This window comes from Acipenser ruthenus, chromosome 28 (assembly GCF_902713425.1).
Source record: "Acipenser ruthenus chromosome 28, fAciRut3.2 maternal haplotype, whole genome shotgun sequence".
NCBI classification, from domain to species: domain Eukaryota; kingdom Metazoa; phylum Chordata; class Actinopteri; order Acipenseriformes; family Acipenseridae; genus Acipenser; species Acipenser ruthenus.
Genome location: NC_081216.1, coordinates 19,852,570 through 19,870,069, shown reverse-complemented (window position 1 = coordinate 19,870,069; position 17,500 = coordinate 19,852,570). Strand labels below are relative to the sequence as shown.

Sequence of the window (17,500 nt, the reverse complement as noted above, 5' to 3'; positions counted from 1 at the left end):
TTTGTAAATTAATTAAATCTCCCATTGGTCAGTAGACTGGCATCTTCCTGCCATTCACGGCCATGTTGTCTGCTTCAGAAATATTGGTTCACAATAAAATTTGATAAGCCCCTTTTAGGATAGTGGTTTAACATGTCAAGATTTTTAAAATGTCTATATATATGTGTGTATGTGTGTGTGTGTGTATATATATATATATATATATATATATATATATATATATATATATATATATATATATATATATATATATATATATATATATATATTAGTAACAAAGTAGGGGTGCCTTGCTACAATTCGGGACCTTCTTGATTGTAAAAGAAACATTTACTGGACCACAGAGGTTATTTAAACAGGACAGGGCCTGTATATTTATTCATAAACCCAAAACAAACAAAAGCCTAACTCCTCAAAGGAGTACTAACTAAACACACAGGAACACCCTGACTACAAGTGGGACAGCTAGGCCATTTCCCCACCAAACAATAAACAAAAACCATACAGGTTTAATACAGCACACTTTTACCTCACGACTGCCAGGAAGCAGAGCACTCCTTTCTGCCTCCTTCTCCTCGGCAGCTCTGAGCAAACTGACTGTCTCTCTTAAATATCCTGCACCTGGTTTTAATTTAACAATGGCTACCAGGTGCAGGGGATAATTAATAATAAAACAATTAACAAAACCCTTCCCCAATTAACAAAACTACACATTTTACTGCGGGGAGGATTTCAACCCCCTCCCTGCTGTGCTACAATATTTTATATATATATATATATATATATATATATATATATATATATATATATATATATATATATATATATATATATATATATATATATATTATCAAAAACATGGTTGTCAACCATAATGTTCCATAGCAGGGCTTAGTTAAATAGGACTGGACATAGTCTGTCCTGAAAAATAATGTTCCAGTTATGGATCTTTTCAAATTATATTTTATTTATTAGACACCCTTATCCAGGGCGACTTACAATTGTTACAAGATATCAAATTATTTTTACGTACAATTACCCATTTATACAGTTGGGTTTTTACTGGAGCAAACTAGGTAAAGCACCTTGCTCAAGGGTACAGCAGCAGTGTCCCCCACCTGGGATTGAACCCACGACCCTCCGGTCCAGAGCCCTAATCACTACTCCACACTGCTGCCCAAATCTGATGCAACACAAACATGTTGTACCAGAGCCAAATATTGGGTGTGTAACAATTCATCTACTGTAGTATCGAGGTATGCATCATGATACTTCCTCTGGCTAATATTGAGATGGAGGTGTGTGTCATGATACCAAGAGCACTACATAGCAATAGTCCCCCAGATGTTTTTGGAATGATGAATACAACATTTGGTTTGGTGTGATGCATGCTACCCCTCGTTTGAACTTTATAGTTGCACCCCTATCAAATATGTGGGAAGCTGTCCACTTTTTAAAAAACGTGTGTGTTTTTCTGCTGTACATATTTATATTTTCCATAATAAATGATAGTTACCATTGCTCTATAAATTTATGACCCTTTAAGCAGGCTGTCTATTGAAATTTGTACATTCATAAAGCATCTGATTGAAAAGCAATGTCTCAGTTGTAATAAAACTTGGGCTTCAGGCTCTGATTTTTATTTTTTTTATTTTGAAATAAGAATTGCTTTATTCTTTTTACTCGAGTTACCATGGTAATTCTGTCTTGTAGCAATGTTATATTGATTTAGAAAGTGGACAGTAATATTTCTTTTTATGTTATTTCGTTTCTCCGGGTTGATTTCTAATTTTCACTTGGAGATTACTTTTATACATTTTCTTTTTCACTTTTTCTCTAGCAATGTAATTTTCTTCCCCTTGTATTTGCTATTTTCCCAGCTTATTGGCTTGCTCTTATTTTAAATTAAACTTTTTCAGATTTTTCAAATATTGAAATGACATCTGTGTGTTTATTCCAAGGCTTAACACAATATTACAGCTTTATTTTAAAGCTTAACATTTGGAACTGAGGGTTTGTGCTTGATATTACTTGTTATAGTAGCTTATACAACATCAACCCTAGTTTTAATTAAGAAACGTTGGGTCCTATTCACAAACGTTTGCAATATGACTACATTCATGCACGGATAGAAATATGACTCCTGTTGCACAACAATTTTACCCATGCCAGGTTTAATGAGCTTGAGTAGCCATAGTGTATAGGTAACAAGCTCAAATGTGTCTTATTAAACTCCCAGTAAAAACAGAAATGAATCAAATTGCAATGCAACAGGAGTCTTCTTTCCAGCCCTGTGATGGCTTTATCGGTTCTCCCAATATATATTTTAATAAATGTGTAATTCTCATTTATTTTGGTGCTGTAAATTGGATTGGGAGGATAAGCAGGTAGCTATATACAGCAAATCGATCCGAAACAACATGTTAACTTTTCAACCATAATCAACTTAGCCTATGGCTTGGGATTTCACTACAAAGTACTTCATAGCAATTCAAGTTGTGTGCGGGCTAGCCATACACTACATATGTAGAGAACCACTTGGTATATACACTTTATTATCTCTTTTTTTTTTCTTGGAGATTCTGAAGTTATATTGAGGTACCTGTCCACCCATCTGTCGTGCATTACTATAGGCAAGGTACTGTAGTCAAAGATGAGTGTTAATCTGTCTGTGAAACCTGTTTGTGGCAATGCACACAATGAATTACCAAAGCATACTTTCTGTAGAAATCTGATCATATACCACACTGAGCCATATATAAATTCTATAGATTTCAGTGGCTCAAAGTTATTTTATTTATTTAGATTACTGTAGCTCTCCCAGTTTATCTTGGATTTCAGAACCTTGCCACAGATATGCCCTAATTTCAGAGCAGTGATTGTTTAGAAATCAGATTCTTGTGCCTCTGATGTGTGGCAATGTTTGTAAAGATAACGTGTGTGATATTTATTTTTATTTATTATTATTTAAGTCAATATTTAGGTCACAAACTCGCACATTAACTTGTCAAACACCTAAACTAAAATGCCTACAACTGTTGATGGGGCTCTAGTTGCCAGACAAGGTGTCTTTCTCAATGGGGTTTTTTTTTTTTTTTTATCAAACAAGCAAAAATCTACTATTCTCCCCAAATGCACTGAAGCAAATGAGTGTTTCTTGAACAGATTGGCACTTGCTATTTAAGGTGTATGATTACTAAACTGAAAAATAAATTGCTGTTCACTCCAAATTCAGCCTACGATTTAAACACGTGATTTGGCTCTGTTACTTTAAGAACACCAAGTTGCATGTGAAGTGATGGCCTGTCCCAGTGGAGTTGGTACTGGTAATGGTACATATGCTCTGCTGAAAGAGGGTTTACAGCTACATATTGATGATTTTACAGTAGGTGGTTTTTAATTTACTTTCTTTTGGTCTTTTAACTGCCTGCTATTCCCCCGAGTAGCTTCCTACAAGCAGACATGCTGCCACATTCATTGCAAGGTTGAGTTCAGATCCCAACCTGACTGCCAGAGTGGAGTTTGAAGACATACGCCCTCCTGGTGCAGAAAGTAATAAGAATAGCGCATCTCTTTATTTGTTTTCAGTATTTGCCTTTGGTGTCGCCTCAAAAACTGGTCACAGACAAAAGTACTGGCATACCGAAAACAAGATATTAGTTGAAGGCTGCATAAATGAGTGCAGATTTTTAAAATGTTTGAGCTAATAATCAGTGTTAATGAATCATTTATGTGGAGATTGAACACTGCTTAGTAATTGCACAATCCATGCAAGTTGAACAAATTGATCTACCATTGAGCTTATTAACCACCAGAGAAGACCTTGTTGAATTATTTGAGAAATGCTCCCCAGATACATATTTATTAAGTTGTTTATTTCTAAATAAAAGTCCCAGAAGCTTAAGGGTGTGCAATGTGATTACTGACTTCTGTTTTCCAGGAAAGCTAGTAGGGACTGAGAGAGTTACTCAGCTGAATTATGAACAAGTAATGCTTTACTGCCAAGATGCACTTTCAATTTGGCCATCCAGCAAGGAGGAAAATATTTAGAAACTAAAAGCACTTTTAATGTTTTGGAAGCCAGAGTGAACCTGTAGACAAGCGATATACTGATTGCAGAATGCTGTTTGTCCCAATAGCCTAAGATCTGTGCCTTTTTTTAAGAGTGATTTCAGAAAGGCAGGGACACCTTTCTAACTGTAGACCTAATTATCATCCTCCTCCTCCTCCTCCTGATGCTAATAAACAGGTGAAGTGGTAGGGGAGTGACAGGTGTGATTTTATATAAGATCTGAACATGCAAGATATGTTTCATGAAGTTTACATTTTACACTTGGAGTGTAATTAATCATAATTATGACTTGGTGGGTGCAAATATTTATTTCTTAGACACACTTACCCAGGGCGACTTAGTCGTAAACAGTAAGAATAATAACACTATGTAATACAATTTTTGTTCCTGGGTAGTAAGTGTTGTTTCCTAATTGCTTATGCCTCAAGTATAGAAAATGGCTATTCCCCACAAACTTTGCTTTTGTGACCAGGACAGTGATATTTTGAAATTTACCTATTTCCAATGAGAAAACGGGCGAATTTGTGTCTTTTCGTTCACATAGTCAGAAAAAAAAACATATGAATCCAAATTAACATGTATTTATACTAAAGTAATACATAAATGACTACAAAAGATTTATAAGCGAGTAGTTTTTCGAGATTTACGATTATACTGTAAATCACTTTCACGAATCAGCCCCCAAATGTAGTCTCCCATCATGTTCTCGTTATACTGTCCTTGGTAGCGGCGTTCAAAGTCCAGTATATCCTGGTGGAAGCGCTCGCCTTGCTCCTCAGAGTACACTCCCATGTTCTCCTTGAATTTATCAAGATGAGCATCAAGGATATGGACTTTGAGGGACATCCTACAGCCCATTGTGCCGTAGTTCTTCACCAGAGTCTCAACCAGATCCACATAGTTTTCGGCCTTGTGATTGCCCAGGAAGCCCTGAACCACTGCGACAAAGCTGTTCCAAGCCGCTTTCTCCTTACTAGTGAGCTTCTTGGGGAATTCATTGCACTCCAGGATCTTCTTTTATCTGTGGTCCGACGAAGACCAGCTTTGACCTTTGCCTCAGACAGCTTAGGGAAGAAGTCTTGAAGGTACTTGAAGGCTGCCGACTCCTTATCTAGAGCTCTGACAAATTGTTTCATAAGGCCCAATTTGATGAACTGAACTGGTGGGCTTAAGGCCCCTGTATCTATACTACTATTTATATTACTGGAAAGTTCTTGAAGTTACTCCAAGTTTACTCAGCACTGAATCTATCTGGAATGTTCTGGAAAATAGGTACATTTCAAAATATCACTGTCCTGGTCACAAAAGCAAAGTTTCTGGGGAATAATAGCCATTTTCTATACTTTTGAGGCATAAGCAATTAGGAAATAACACTTGCTACCCAGGAACCAAAAAAAAAAAATAAATATTAGTTGCACGGTGTAACAAATAAGAATACTTCCATTTTTAGTACTGTTTACATTAAAATAATTAGATTTTAAAAAATGTATTTTTATAGAAGTTTTGTAGAAAGAGGGGGAGGAGGTCAACTAAGATAATAATAATAAATTAAAGCTGCTGCATGACTGGCTAACTGATTAATGGAAAAGCATCAATGCCCCGTTAATTAGAACCAAGTTGCTGGTTTAAGACCAATTTCTCATTGGATGACCCTCGATAAATCAAACCTTGAATATCTAATTTAGAAGGCTCATTCCAGGCTGTTTCTGAAGGGGTTGGGACAATGGAGAATCAGGGCTAATCAATATCGACCATGAGCTGGACGACAGGATCGCAGCTTGATACATTTTTAAATGGAAGTGACTGCTAGCCACTGTGCAAACAAATTGACTGTTACCCAGGTAGATAATTGGAATTGGTAATTTGTCATTCATTTTTCTAGCTTTCTGGATTTAAATTGTATTCAGACTTTACTGCGTCGTTCCTGCAAGGATTTCAACGCTGTAAACCAGAACTGAACCGGTGCGTTTAACCATTTAGTTTCTAATTGTTGCAGATATTAATGGTAGTATGGGGAGAGCAGGCTTTTATGACTATTTACATTGTAATGTGTACCAAACTACATTTAGTGTGCTGTTTTTCATGTTCTGTTTAACTTGGATGGAACCTTCCACCGAGGGCGAGGTGTGGAATAGGTGCTGTGACTTTACCTTGGCTTCCCATTACATCAATATAGGCTGCATTATACTGCACCTCATAAAGTTTTCAAGGACCGTTTTTATAATGGGTCTTGAATTTGCATTTTTTGGTTTAGAACCTTGCAGGACACGACACGCGACCTTTCTCGCTGATTACTGCCTATGTACTATGAATTGTAGTTAATGGCTCATTTTAAAATGTGTGTTCAGTTCTTTTAAAATAAACTTCTACTAAAAACCACTAAAATGCCTCTTCAGTGGAGAGTGGTGGTTGTGAAACTACTTTTGTACAGTACAAATGTTGTAGATTAATGACCCAGGAATTGTGAATAAAAATAGAATATATATATAAAAAAAATATATATAATATATAATTTTCCAACAAACAGCTTCCTATAATACATTGTACCCAGCAGGTAGTAAGTAGTGAGACTGTCTGTCTTGCTTTCAAAGCCTAGGGGTCGGAGTGTTTTCCACTTTTGAAGTAGCTACAGTGCCATGCACAAATAAGAGCACCTGTCTCCAGACATGTGTTTTAAAAAAAGAAGTGTTGTGTATTTGCCAGGATGGGGAGGGATTTCATAAATCATTTTATGGCACTTGGAGTGACAAATTTCAGACTGCTACATCTCTGCCTCATGAATATGTTTTAATCCAGGTTAAAAGGTGTGTGTTTTTTGCATTCTTCCTTTAGATGGCTCAAAGCTGCTGTGAAGGTGCTAATGGTTATTTTGTCAAGAATCATGGAATGGCAGCAAACAGATTTCATTTACATTAAAGTGTGTGAGCTTCTTGTTGAGTTTAGTGGATGAATCTCTCCCCCACCCATTCAAATGTTAAAGTGCTTTTTTTTAACTTTTTTTTTTTAAAACCACATTTACAGAGATTGAAATACTTGCCAGTTTTGCTACTAAATGAAATAGCTGTTCTCTGCTGTGTGACAACTTTAGTGGTTTGTCATGCAGCTATTTTAATAGATTTCATTTTTTGTTTTCTAGTAAATGCTCTTCCATTTGACAGAATATACTGCAAAGGATTAGATTTGCTCATAATAAGAGGGAGGTGTTCTGCTGTTTTAAGAATTTTGCACCTTGAAGGTCCAACTTTTTGGTTTTCCCTTTTCTCTTGCACCTGGGTTAAACATTTTAAAAGTGTGCACTCTGCCGTTTTCTTACATTGTTTCAGTTCAGGTATAATAATTATAGCAGGGAACGTGGCAGCAGATCATGGGGTCAGGACATTTTCAACATTTGAAGAGAGCAGTTAAGGATACAAAGTTGTGCTTCCTCTGGCTTTAGTGGGTCCTGCTTCACTGCTGGTTTTATTAGGACTGTTAAACTGGAAGCTTTGCTATACTATCTCTGTCTCTATCTTTCCAATTGGAACAAATAATAAACATTGTGTTGCTGTATCTTTCCATTATTCATCAAGTTACTGGACACCTCCTGTCACACAGGAGAAGCAAGTAATTCAGAAGTGTGTCATTCCGTCAACTTCATACAGGCAGTCAAAAACTAGACCAACCAGATCCTCTACATGAGGATACCAGGTCCACCACCCCCACCCCCACTCCCTTGCTACCATTGCAAGTTTCATAATGCTTTTTGGTACAGCTACAACAGTCCCCTAATTTTAAGTTCAGTATTACTTTTTCTTAAACCCAATTAGAAATCCGGATTTGCAAATATCAGATGGTATTACAATATGAGTGGGGTCCAAAATGGCTCCTTTCCTTGGCTCAGCAAGTGTAACTGTTTAATTTTTAAATATTTTTAGTTTTGAATAGTAGCTGAGTTTCTTTAAATACTCTTGGTAGCCTTGGCAGATGCACCCAGTTCCACTGAGTAAGCCATCTGTTGGATGGGTGGAGAATTTGGGAAATCAATTGTGATGTACAATATTAAATACACCTTGTCCACAATCCTGTAGGCAGGAAGTTGCTGGTGGCCCAAGGTTTACTTTGAGGTAGTAGTGTTTCTTTTCAGGCAGGAAAAATACACTCCACAAATCAGTAATGGAAGTGGCTGAAAACTGTTCATGACCACGTGCCATGCCCTGCTCGCTTTATTCTGGATTAATTTGCTTCACGCCGTATGGTTGATTTTCTTTGGGTAAGGGCGAGATTTAATTGTAATTGTGGTGTTGCAGTCCTCTGTGTGAACCAAAAATGTTTAATATTGTAGGTACTGCTAGCTTAGTCTGCAGGCAAGCCAGAGAGAGGCCACTTTATTATTTTATTATTTATTTATTTCTTAGCAGATGCCCTTATCTAGGGCGACTTACAATCGTAAGCAAATACATTAAGTGTTACAAATAAAAGTAATACAATAAGAGCAAGAAATACAATAACTTTTGTTCAAGCAAAGTAGAAGTGTGACAAACCACAATTCAATAATACAGCAGATAATAGTGATAGTTACATCAGGATATGATTAAATACAAAATACTACAGGTTAAACACTTGGCAGATTACAATATTCTGAAGTACAGGATTAAATGCAGTAAAATAGGGGGCAGATAAGAGCAAAATAAAGCACATTTAAATGAAGGGTGATAGTGTCCCAGGATACAAACAGAGGAGTTCTACAGGTGCTGTTTGAAGAGGTGAGTCTTAAGGAGGCACCGGAATGTGGTCAGGGACTGGGCAGTCCTGACATCTGTAGGAAGGTCATTCCACCACTGCAGAGCAATGGTGGAGAAGGAGCGGGCTCTGGAGGCAGGGGAGCGTAGCGGAGGTAGAGCCAGTCTTCTAGTGCAGGCGGAGCGGAGAGGTCGAGTGGGGGTGTAGGGAGAGATGAGGGTCTGGAGGTAGCTGGGTGCAGTCTGGTCAAGGCATCTGTAGGCTAGTACAAGAGTCTTGAACTGGATGCGAGCGGTGATCGGGAGCCAGTGGAGTAGCGTGGGCGAAGCGAGGCAGAGAGAACACCAGGTGGGCAGCAGAGTTCTGGATGAGCTGGAGCGGATGGGTGGCGGACGCAGGGAGGCCAGCCAGGAGGGAGTTGCAGTAGTTTAGGCGGGAGAGTACCAGGGCCTGGACCAGGAGCTGGGTAGCGTAGTTGGTGAGGAAGGGTCGGATTCTTCGGATGTTGCTCAGGAAGAATCGGCAAGTGCGTGCCAGAGTGGAGATGTGCTGGGAATAAGAGAGGCAGGGGTCCAGGGTGACTCCAAGGTTCTTAGTGGAGGAAGAGGGAGAGAGTGTGGTAGATTCCAGAGGAACAGAGATAGAGAGATCAGAGGAGGGGGAGGAGGAGGGAAAGAAAAGGAGGTCAGATTTAGAGAGGTAGAGTTTGAGGTGATGCGAGTGCATCCAGGAGGAAATAGCAGACAGACAGGTAGAGATACGGGAGGAGATGGTGGAGTCAGAGGTGGGGAAGGAGAGGAAAATCTGAGCATCATCAGCATGGAAATGGTATGAGAAACCATAGGATGCGATGAGGGGGCCCAGGGAGCGGGTGTAGAGAGAGAATAGGAGAGGACCCAAGACTGACCCTTGGGGGACTCCAGTTAAGAGAGGGTGAGGTGTGGAGGTTGCTTCACGCCAGGTTACCTGGTAAGTGCGGTTGGAGAGGTAGGAGGAGAACCAGGCCAGAGCAGTGCCAGAGATCCCCAGGTCAGCAAGAGATGATAGTAGAATAGAGTGATCAACAGTGTCAAAGGCAGCAGAGAGGTCGAGGAGAATTAGGACAGAGGAGAGAGAGAGGCAGCTCGGGCACACTTTAGTGAGTTGGTGACAGACAGGAGGGCGGTTTCAGTGGGGTGAGCAGAGTGGAAGCCAGATTGGAGAGGGTCAAGCAGAGAGTGGTTGGACAGGAAAGCAGAGAGCTGGCGGTGTACAGTCCACTCGAGGGTTTTGGAGAGGAAGGGTAGGAGGGAGACAGGACGGTAGCTCTGGAGGGAGGTGGGGTCGAGGGTAGGTTTTTTGAGGAAGGGAGTGATGGAGGCTTTTTTGAAGGCAGAGGGAAAGATACCAGAAAGTAGAGAGGTGTTGAGGGAGGAGATGAAGGGGAGTAGAGCGGGAGCAGCAGCTTGAAAGAGGTGAGTGGGGAGGGGGTCCAAGGCACACGTGGTGGGTTTGTGACCCTGGAGCAGGGAGGAGAGGTCAGAGTCTGAGAAGGGCAAGAAGGTGGAGAAGGAGGGCGAGTTAGTAGGGGATGTAGTGGGTGTAGGGGTTGGAGCAGGAGGGGGTGCGGGGGAGGGAGAGGTGTTAAAGAGTTTGCGGATATCTGAGATTTTAGAAGAGAAGGAGGCGAAGTCATCAGTGGAGATAGAGGAGGGGGGAGGGTTTAGGAGGGAGGAGAAGGTAGAGAATAGTTTACGTGGGTTGTTAGTGGAGGCTTGGATTACAGATTGGAAATAAGCACATTTAGCAGAGGAGAGAGTAGAGGAGAAGGAGAAGGAGGAGAGGAGAGTGCGGTAAAGGTCTAGGGCAGCAGGGAGTTTGGTTCTCTTCCATTTCTTTTCAGCAGATCGCAGTGCGATTCTTGCTGAGCGGAGCGCTGAGGAGAGCCAGGGATGGGGAGGGGTGGGGAGGGGCGAGCAGGTCAGGAGGTGAGGGGACAGAGGGAGTCAAGGGAGGAGGTGAGTGAGGAGAAGAGGGTGGAGCTAGCAGAGTCTACGGAGAGTTGTGAAAAGGAGTCGATAGGAGGGAGGTGAGAGAGAGCAGTGGTGGCAAGGACAGAGGGGGAGAGAGATCGGAGGTTACCGTGAGAGGTGACAGTGGGGGTAGGAGGAGCAGGGAGAGGGTGTTCACGAGGCCAAGTAAAGGTCTTCTAGAACAAGTGTCTACATATCATTAGATATGAGAATGGAAGCTAGATGGAGGTAATATATATGTTTTGTGCTTCAAGGATCACTGAACTGATATTGCATTGTATAGCTCTTTTTTATAAAAAATAAATAAAGTGATTTACCGTGGTAGCACGTACATTATTAGTTCAAGATGGAGACTTCCAGCAATGTCCTGGTGTCGGGGTTCTTCATCCAGAGTTCTGAAGAACGGATTCAAGGTTGCTGGCCTGGGAACATAACCTTTGAACCACGATGTAACGCGTTGTATGAGATGGCCATTACATGTTGAAGGAGCTACAAAAATTAAGAATATGTCTATTGACTATTAATGTGTTTGTTTTTAAAAAAAGGAATGTTTACAGCCTTCATAGTTGAATAATTGTACTGTAACACTTTAACACTTTAAAACACTCAAGCAGAGCTTTTTAAAAAAAAAAAAAAAAAAAAAAACCTTAAATATATCAAAAGAGTACCACATTGATCTGATTTTCTGATTTTGCTGTAAAAATGGAACTTGAAATGGGCTTACATAGAAAAAGGATGCTATCTCTATAATGGAAAGTACATGGTCTGACAGTTCTAAATGCAAAGTTAACACTACATATTCTAAAAAGATAAGGTCTTTTAAAAAAGATGACAGCCTCCTGTGCTAAGTATTAATGGCAAATGAATTTCTCCGGGAAGATGTTTGGCAAGGTAAAAGGTCTTGCTTTTTAAGAGATGCAGTCTCTGTAAAATATGAATCTTTGGAGACAAGAGGTATGGTTTCTGTGACACCTAATGACACTAGAAGGTCAATGGCACTTGTATATGTTAAATGGATTGGATTAAGTGGAAGGAGCCACTTCATATGCCATTTCCTTTTATAATGTAACTTTTTGTACTTCAAGGCAATCGAGCAAAAGAAAAGCGTGTGTCTGCAGAGGGAGGGAGGGAGGGGTATGCATTTGTATTTCTGTTGTAAATAACAGAAGCTACTTGCTTTTAGAAAAGCATTCTAAATGTCTGTCTCTTTCTCTGGTACTTGATGCTGCAGAGAGGCGGCTAAGACCTTGAGCACAGAATTAGTCAATTTTGAAAATAGTGTAATGACAAAGTGTTTGCATGACTATTAATAAAAAAGGGTGTTTGTAGTAGTGTTAGATATAGTAACCACAGTACATGAACAATTAGAATGATATACTTTGGAAAAGCTTTTTGTTTTTCTACTAAAGATGCATAACGAATATAGAAGCGGGAGGGTGTGGGGTTGGCAGAGGTGTAATGGGGTCTTCGTGCTACCGTATGCCACAAGCCACTGATTGTGGAAAGTTAATCTTGAGCAAGATATTTAGCCACTTGGTGATATAAACTACATTTTGCATTTTGTTTCCTGTTGCCATGTACTGTAATTGTACACAAACGGCTTAATGTTCAGCTAACACTACAGTGGTTAATGAAGGGGTTAAGACGGACTGCTCTTTTGGAAAGCTTTGTGTAAAACAAACACATGCATTGTGTGTGTGCGGGGGGGTGGTGATAAGCCAATTATGAGTGCTTCACAAGAGGTGGGGGGAGCGACCTTTGTGTATAATTAGTTCCCTTATTTAAAGCAAAGATTTTGAATAGAATAACTAATTAGCTGTCATAAATGGCAAATTAAAGATTTTGGTGAGATCCCGTAGGGAATGCAGAACTCTATTTCTTTGCCTGTGTACACACGCATGCTGGTGAACTCTCTCTCTCTCCTCATTAAGCGTGTTTTTGGTTTAGTGCAGCCCTGACAAGGGAGCATTGTTGCTGTACCTACAGTGAGAACCTCTAATAAGCCATGAAATGCAGGTAGAATAGACTGCCTTTAGCTACAGTGGCTTCAATTTGAAGCGCTTTAGCTTCATTTCCACTGAACAGTGGTATTTATAGTAAGTTTCTGATCCTAATACGCTTGCTTCAAGGAGCTTTTTTTTTTTCTCCCAATGAGGAGGTAGGGGAGCCTCAGGGCAAGCAGAACACTAATTGATGGCTTGCATCAGCAGCGATAGACCAATTAGCCACCTTTTTTCAGTTGGAAGTAAGAAATCTGATGCCTGAATGCTATCGGAGCTGTTATTCATTTTAAAACCTAAGCTTAAATATAACTAACACGCTTTTTGTGTTTTTAAAAGGAGAAACACTAATTGTATCACATACCCACAGTGGAGATGGGACAACATTGTTTAACAAAGCTGGATCCAAATATAAAGAGAGAACATTGAAAGGATGTTAAATTAATACAGAGAATGAGCACTGTCTGTACTCTTCCTTGATTTACAATCACCACTTAAAGTACTGTGTCTTTAAAAAAAAAAAAATAATAAAAATAAAAAAAATCTAAAACAAGTGCCTCAAATTAGTTGTAATTAAATGAGTTGAGCTATAAGGCATGTATATTATAATAAACGCAGAAAACACTGAAGCAATTAAAGAACTTCAGTTTCATTCCAGATATCTAAACTTCACTAACTGGTGTGACGAGGTCTCAGTGGGGCTTTTGTAAAATAAACAAGCTGCTTTCCTTGGTGAAGAGAATGCTGTAAACGGCAAAAAAAAAGAAATTGCCAATGCAAATACATGCATCCAGTTTAAGGCATGCAATACAGTGAAGTGTGCCTAAGTACAACACAGTATTTGTTGCAAAATACAGTATTTGTTGATCCTGTATTTTATACTAAATGTTGTAACTTTACATGTTGTGTAAGATACCTGGCATGGGATAATGATCCAGTTTTTGTCATTTGAAGCTTTTAAATGCTGTGTAAATTAAAGAATAGCTTTTGATTTTATGCCATTTGTATTTGTAAAAGTGCATACAAGGGGGTATCTTAACTTTCTTTAAAGTCAGGGAAATGTACACCATCTAGAAACGGGAATGTCAATTAAATAAATTAAATAAATAAAAGTACAAGGAGTACTGTACAGTATGTTGTACTTCTAATCCTTGAACATTGGTGTGTGTGTTTTTAAGCTTGTGTTTCCAAACCTAGAATAGAACACTAGCAATAGTTTGTTCTATTCGAGGGATCAATACAGTTTGTGAGACGTAGTCTTAAGAGCTGTTGTCCTGTGCTTTCATCTGTAGCAGACCTGTTATTGCTGGAGGAGAGTGGTGTATGTGTGTTGGCAACAGTGGCCTGAGGGTGGCTTTTAGTAGAAACACAAATGTCATCCACAGATAGACTTGGTGTTTAGTGGAGTTATTAAATTGACTTTATTTGTCCTTTTTTAGGAGGCTAAAAGGCACATTTAAAGTGGGAGCTGTGTGACAGGAAGGCAATTTGCAGGTTGTGTTGCTCCACTTGACTGGTGTTCAAAGAGTAAGCAGCATAATACATAAGCCCCTTTCACACTGGCACTCCTACCTGGGTCCGGACCCGGGATCTGGCTAACCGGGTCACAATCCTGTGTAGTGTGAAACCACTTACCTGGGTCGTACCCGGGTCCCACCGACCCACCTCAGGATGTGGGTCTACACATTTATAATACACACAAGTTTTCCTGAGAAGTAATTACTAGGTTTTTAGTTATATAGATAGATAAATAGATTATTTCTTTTTTTGCTCAGGTGGTCTCCACTTTTATGATGCATGATAAAATTGGCTTTCACATGAACTGCTTTTACACATTTTCTTGTGCTAAAAGAATTAGCCCAGTACACACATTTACAATTCAGCATTTGTTTAGTTATTAAAACAATGCTGTTGTATTTGGTAACCAACTACTTTTACACTGTTGACTGCAGGCTTGAACCACAAAGTTGGAGTATTGATTCAAGAGTTAAAATGAAGACTATCTTGAAGGTCATTTTTGCAAAGTTTGTGGTATTGAATGCTGCTACTGCTTTTAAAATGTAATAGAATACCTTGTTTATTTGTAGTGTCCATTTTGTTAGCCAAAGTTCACCTTGTTCTGACTTCTAAGATGGACAAAGTGACCTGTTACACAGACAAAAACGCTTTGTTGCTGGATCTGCTTGGCATGAACTTGCACATTTGAAATTCTTTCACAGACATTCCTTACTTTTAATTTAACGTTGCTTCTGCAAAGTGTAAACATTTTTTTTCCTTTCCCCTTTAACAGCACTTGCATTCAAGCTTCAAAAGAATGCTTTTTAATGGTATGCTGTGTTCAGTAAGTACACCGTACCTTATGGCAACTGAAAACGACAGAACACAATGAATAGCAATGCAAATTGATTCTATACAAACTGGCAGAAAGAAAGCATATGGAGACCAGTAGTTCATTTTCCCTTCTTTTGTTACAGGTGTGCCAATGCTCTCTGTACAGCCCAAAGGGAAACAGAAGGGGTGTGCTGGCTGCAACAGAAAGATCAAGGACCGCTACTTGCTCAAGGCCCTTGACAAATACTGGCATGAGGACTGTCTAAAATGTGCCTGTTGTGACTGCCGCCTTGGAGAGGTCGGGTCCACCCTGTACACAAAAGCAAACCTTATCTTGTGTCGCAGAGATTACTTGAGGTAAGGAATAGAACCGAGACTGGGCACCAGAGTACTTCATAAATAACACGTTTCATAACAACACCAAATGAAGTGCTGGAATTTTGCACTTTTTAATCCGTGGATTGAGATGCAAGTATGCTTGGACAGTTAGTAAATATTAACTTGGACTTCAAAATAATGCGTTCTGGTCACTACAAAAAGACAATGTTGCCCTTAAGAAGGTACAGAGAAGGCAAACTAGAGAAATCCCACTAAATGGTTTGTGTGAGTGAACTACAGGTTAAATACTGAAATGTCTTCGATTTGTAGAAAGGGAAGGTGTGCTAGTTTATGTTCAGGGTTATGATTTCTGCTGCCCAACACTTGGTGAGTAATGTTTGAAGCTTAAATAACTTGTCAATGTTACAGAATATCAGTACTGTTAAACTTGGAAGTTCTTAAGAATTAATAAACTTAAATTGCACAAGTTCCCAGAATTGCCAGTCTGCCCATAAATAGCTTCACACCTGCCAAATGGAAAATTCCAATTTGGGAGACTTGTGCATGTTCTGTTATGATTAACCAAACTGATTCTCCCATTCCAAAATGTTAAAATGTTATTTGATATATTAGTTTTTAAACCTCAGGTTTATGTGTGACATACTTTAAGCACATATACCCACAAAAGGATTAGCAGGGATGCAAGCAGCTATCCATTTAACATGCACATTTTAGTATCCTACTCCTGTACTGAATAGTAATGCTTAGATTGCAATCATTTTACTACCACGGGCACCCACAGAGATTTATTCATGTTCTCTCTTTCCATATGTGCTATTGTAATAGAAACGGCTTTTGGTGTAGTGCTGGTCTAATGCAATGCCATGCAGGCTGACTATTTGCTTCCTGGGCAGCATGGTGTCTCTCCCCAGTGACTCCTCAAGTGGTTCCTTTCTCCTTTTTGGCCATCTGTTTGCTAAATTATTTCCTGGGTGTTAAGACCTGCTCCCAGGGGCTTCCCACTGAGCTCTTACTATTTCTCTCCCAGACTGGCCCCTTGGGTCCCATGGCCAGACGCCACTGTCTCCAACCTCTGCTTGTCCATTTAGTTGTGCAGCTCTATACGTGAAAGAGTGTTTTAGCAGCATGGCAAGTGCTGATTTACTAACTGGGACAAGATGTGAAGGATAAATTTAACATCTAGCCCATTTCACTCAAATGTTAATGCTGTTAAGTTAGTCGGACGCACCAAGTGTGTCTGCCCTTGCACAGTGTAGGTGCCGGGACAAGATGATATACAACATAGATATTTATACAGTCATTATTGACAATGTATTAGGAGACTGCATTTGCTGCAATTAAATGTTCTAAAAGGATGATCCGTCTCAATTGTGGTCACGGCTGAGGGCCAAAATCTAGCATTTCTGAAGTTCCATGATTGCCATAAAGCTTGCCTTATGGCAAAGCCTGAACAAAATAGTAAAGCTGTACTTTCTTCAAAAGCAGACCTCTGAGTGCTGGATTGAAAGGGCTTCTTCTAGAGCCACTCTATTTCTAATGGCCTTTACTGAAGACTTGAATTCTATATCGCCCTTTTTTGCTTCTGTTTCTAGATGAATGAGAAAGGAGAAACTTTCCCTCCTAGGAGCAATTGCTGCGGCTGTTCCAAAAAAATGCATTTTATGCTTGGACATGGGGCTTTTAATCTTGGAAGTTCTCTTTTAATCGACTAATCTGAGCATTTGAATGATTTGATTAATCGCTTGTCTTTTTAAGCCCCATTCAATACAGAATTGAATTGGTCTATCCCAAATGTATAATACCTCTTGCACTCTAGCGCTAGAATACCAAGACACAAACCAGTATTTCAATAAATGCATTTATTTAGTGTTTTGTTTACATTTAAGTTGTGTGTGTTGTTGTGTTTTTTTTTTCTTATATTTTAATTGGTTTAAACCCTCTAGTTTTATACACACTTGTTCTTGGCAAGTCCCATCTGGGGGGTATGTTTTAGTGCTCATAGTAGCAAGTGGTTTGGTTTCTATATT

General features: G+C 39.5%; 1 protein-coding gene across 2 annotated transcripts in view; it reads left to right on the top strand.

Moving 5' to 3' along the window:
* LOC117435124 (rhombotin-1) overlaps positions 1-17,500 on the top strand; it is a 27,799-nt gene that overhangs the window by 3,265 nt on the left and 7,034 nt on the right. Inside the window, exons 1-2 of one of the 2 annotated variants that reach the window (XM_059003151.1) lie at positions 14,265-14,330; positions 15,278-15,491. In XM_059003151.1, the coding sequence (XP_058859134.1) occupies positions 15,286-15,491 (206 nt within the window). In that variant the 5' untranslated portion in view covers positions 14,265-14,330; positions 15,278-15,285. Of the gene's footprint in view, positions 1-14,264; positions 14,331-15,277; positions 15,492-17,500 lie in introns of those variants that run through there. The other variant, XM_034058078.3, reaches the window with a different exon arrangement.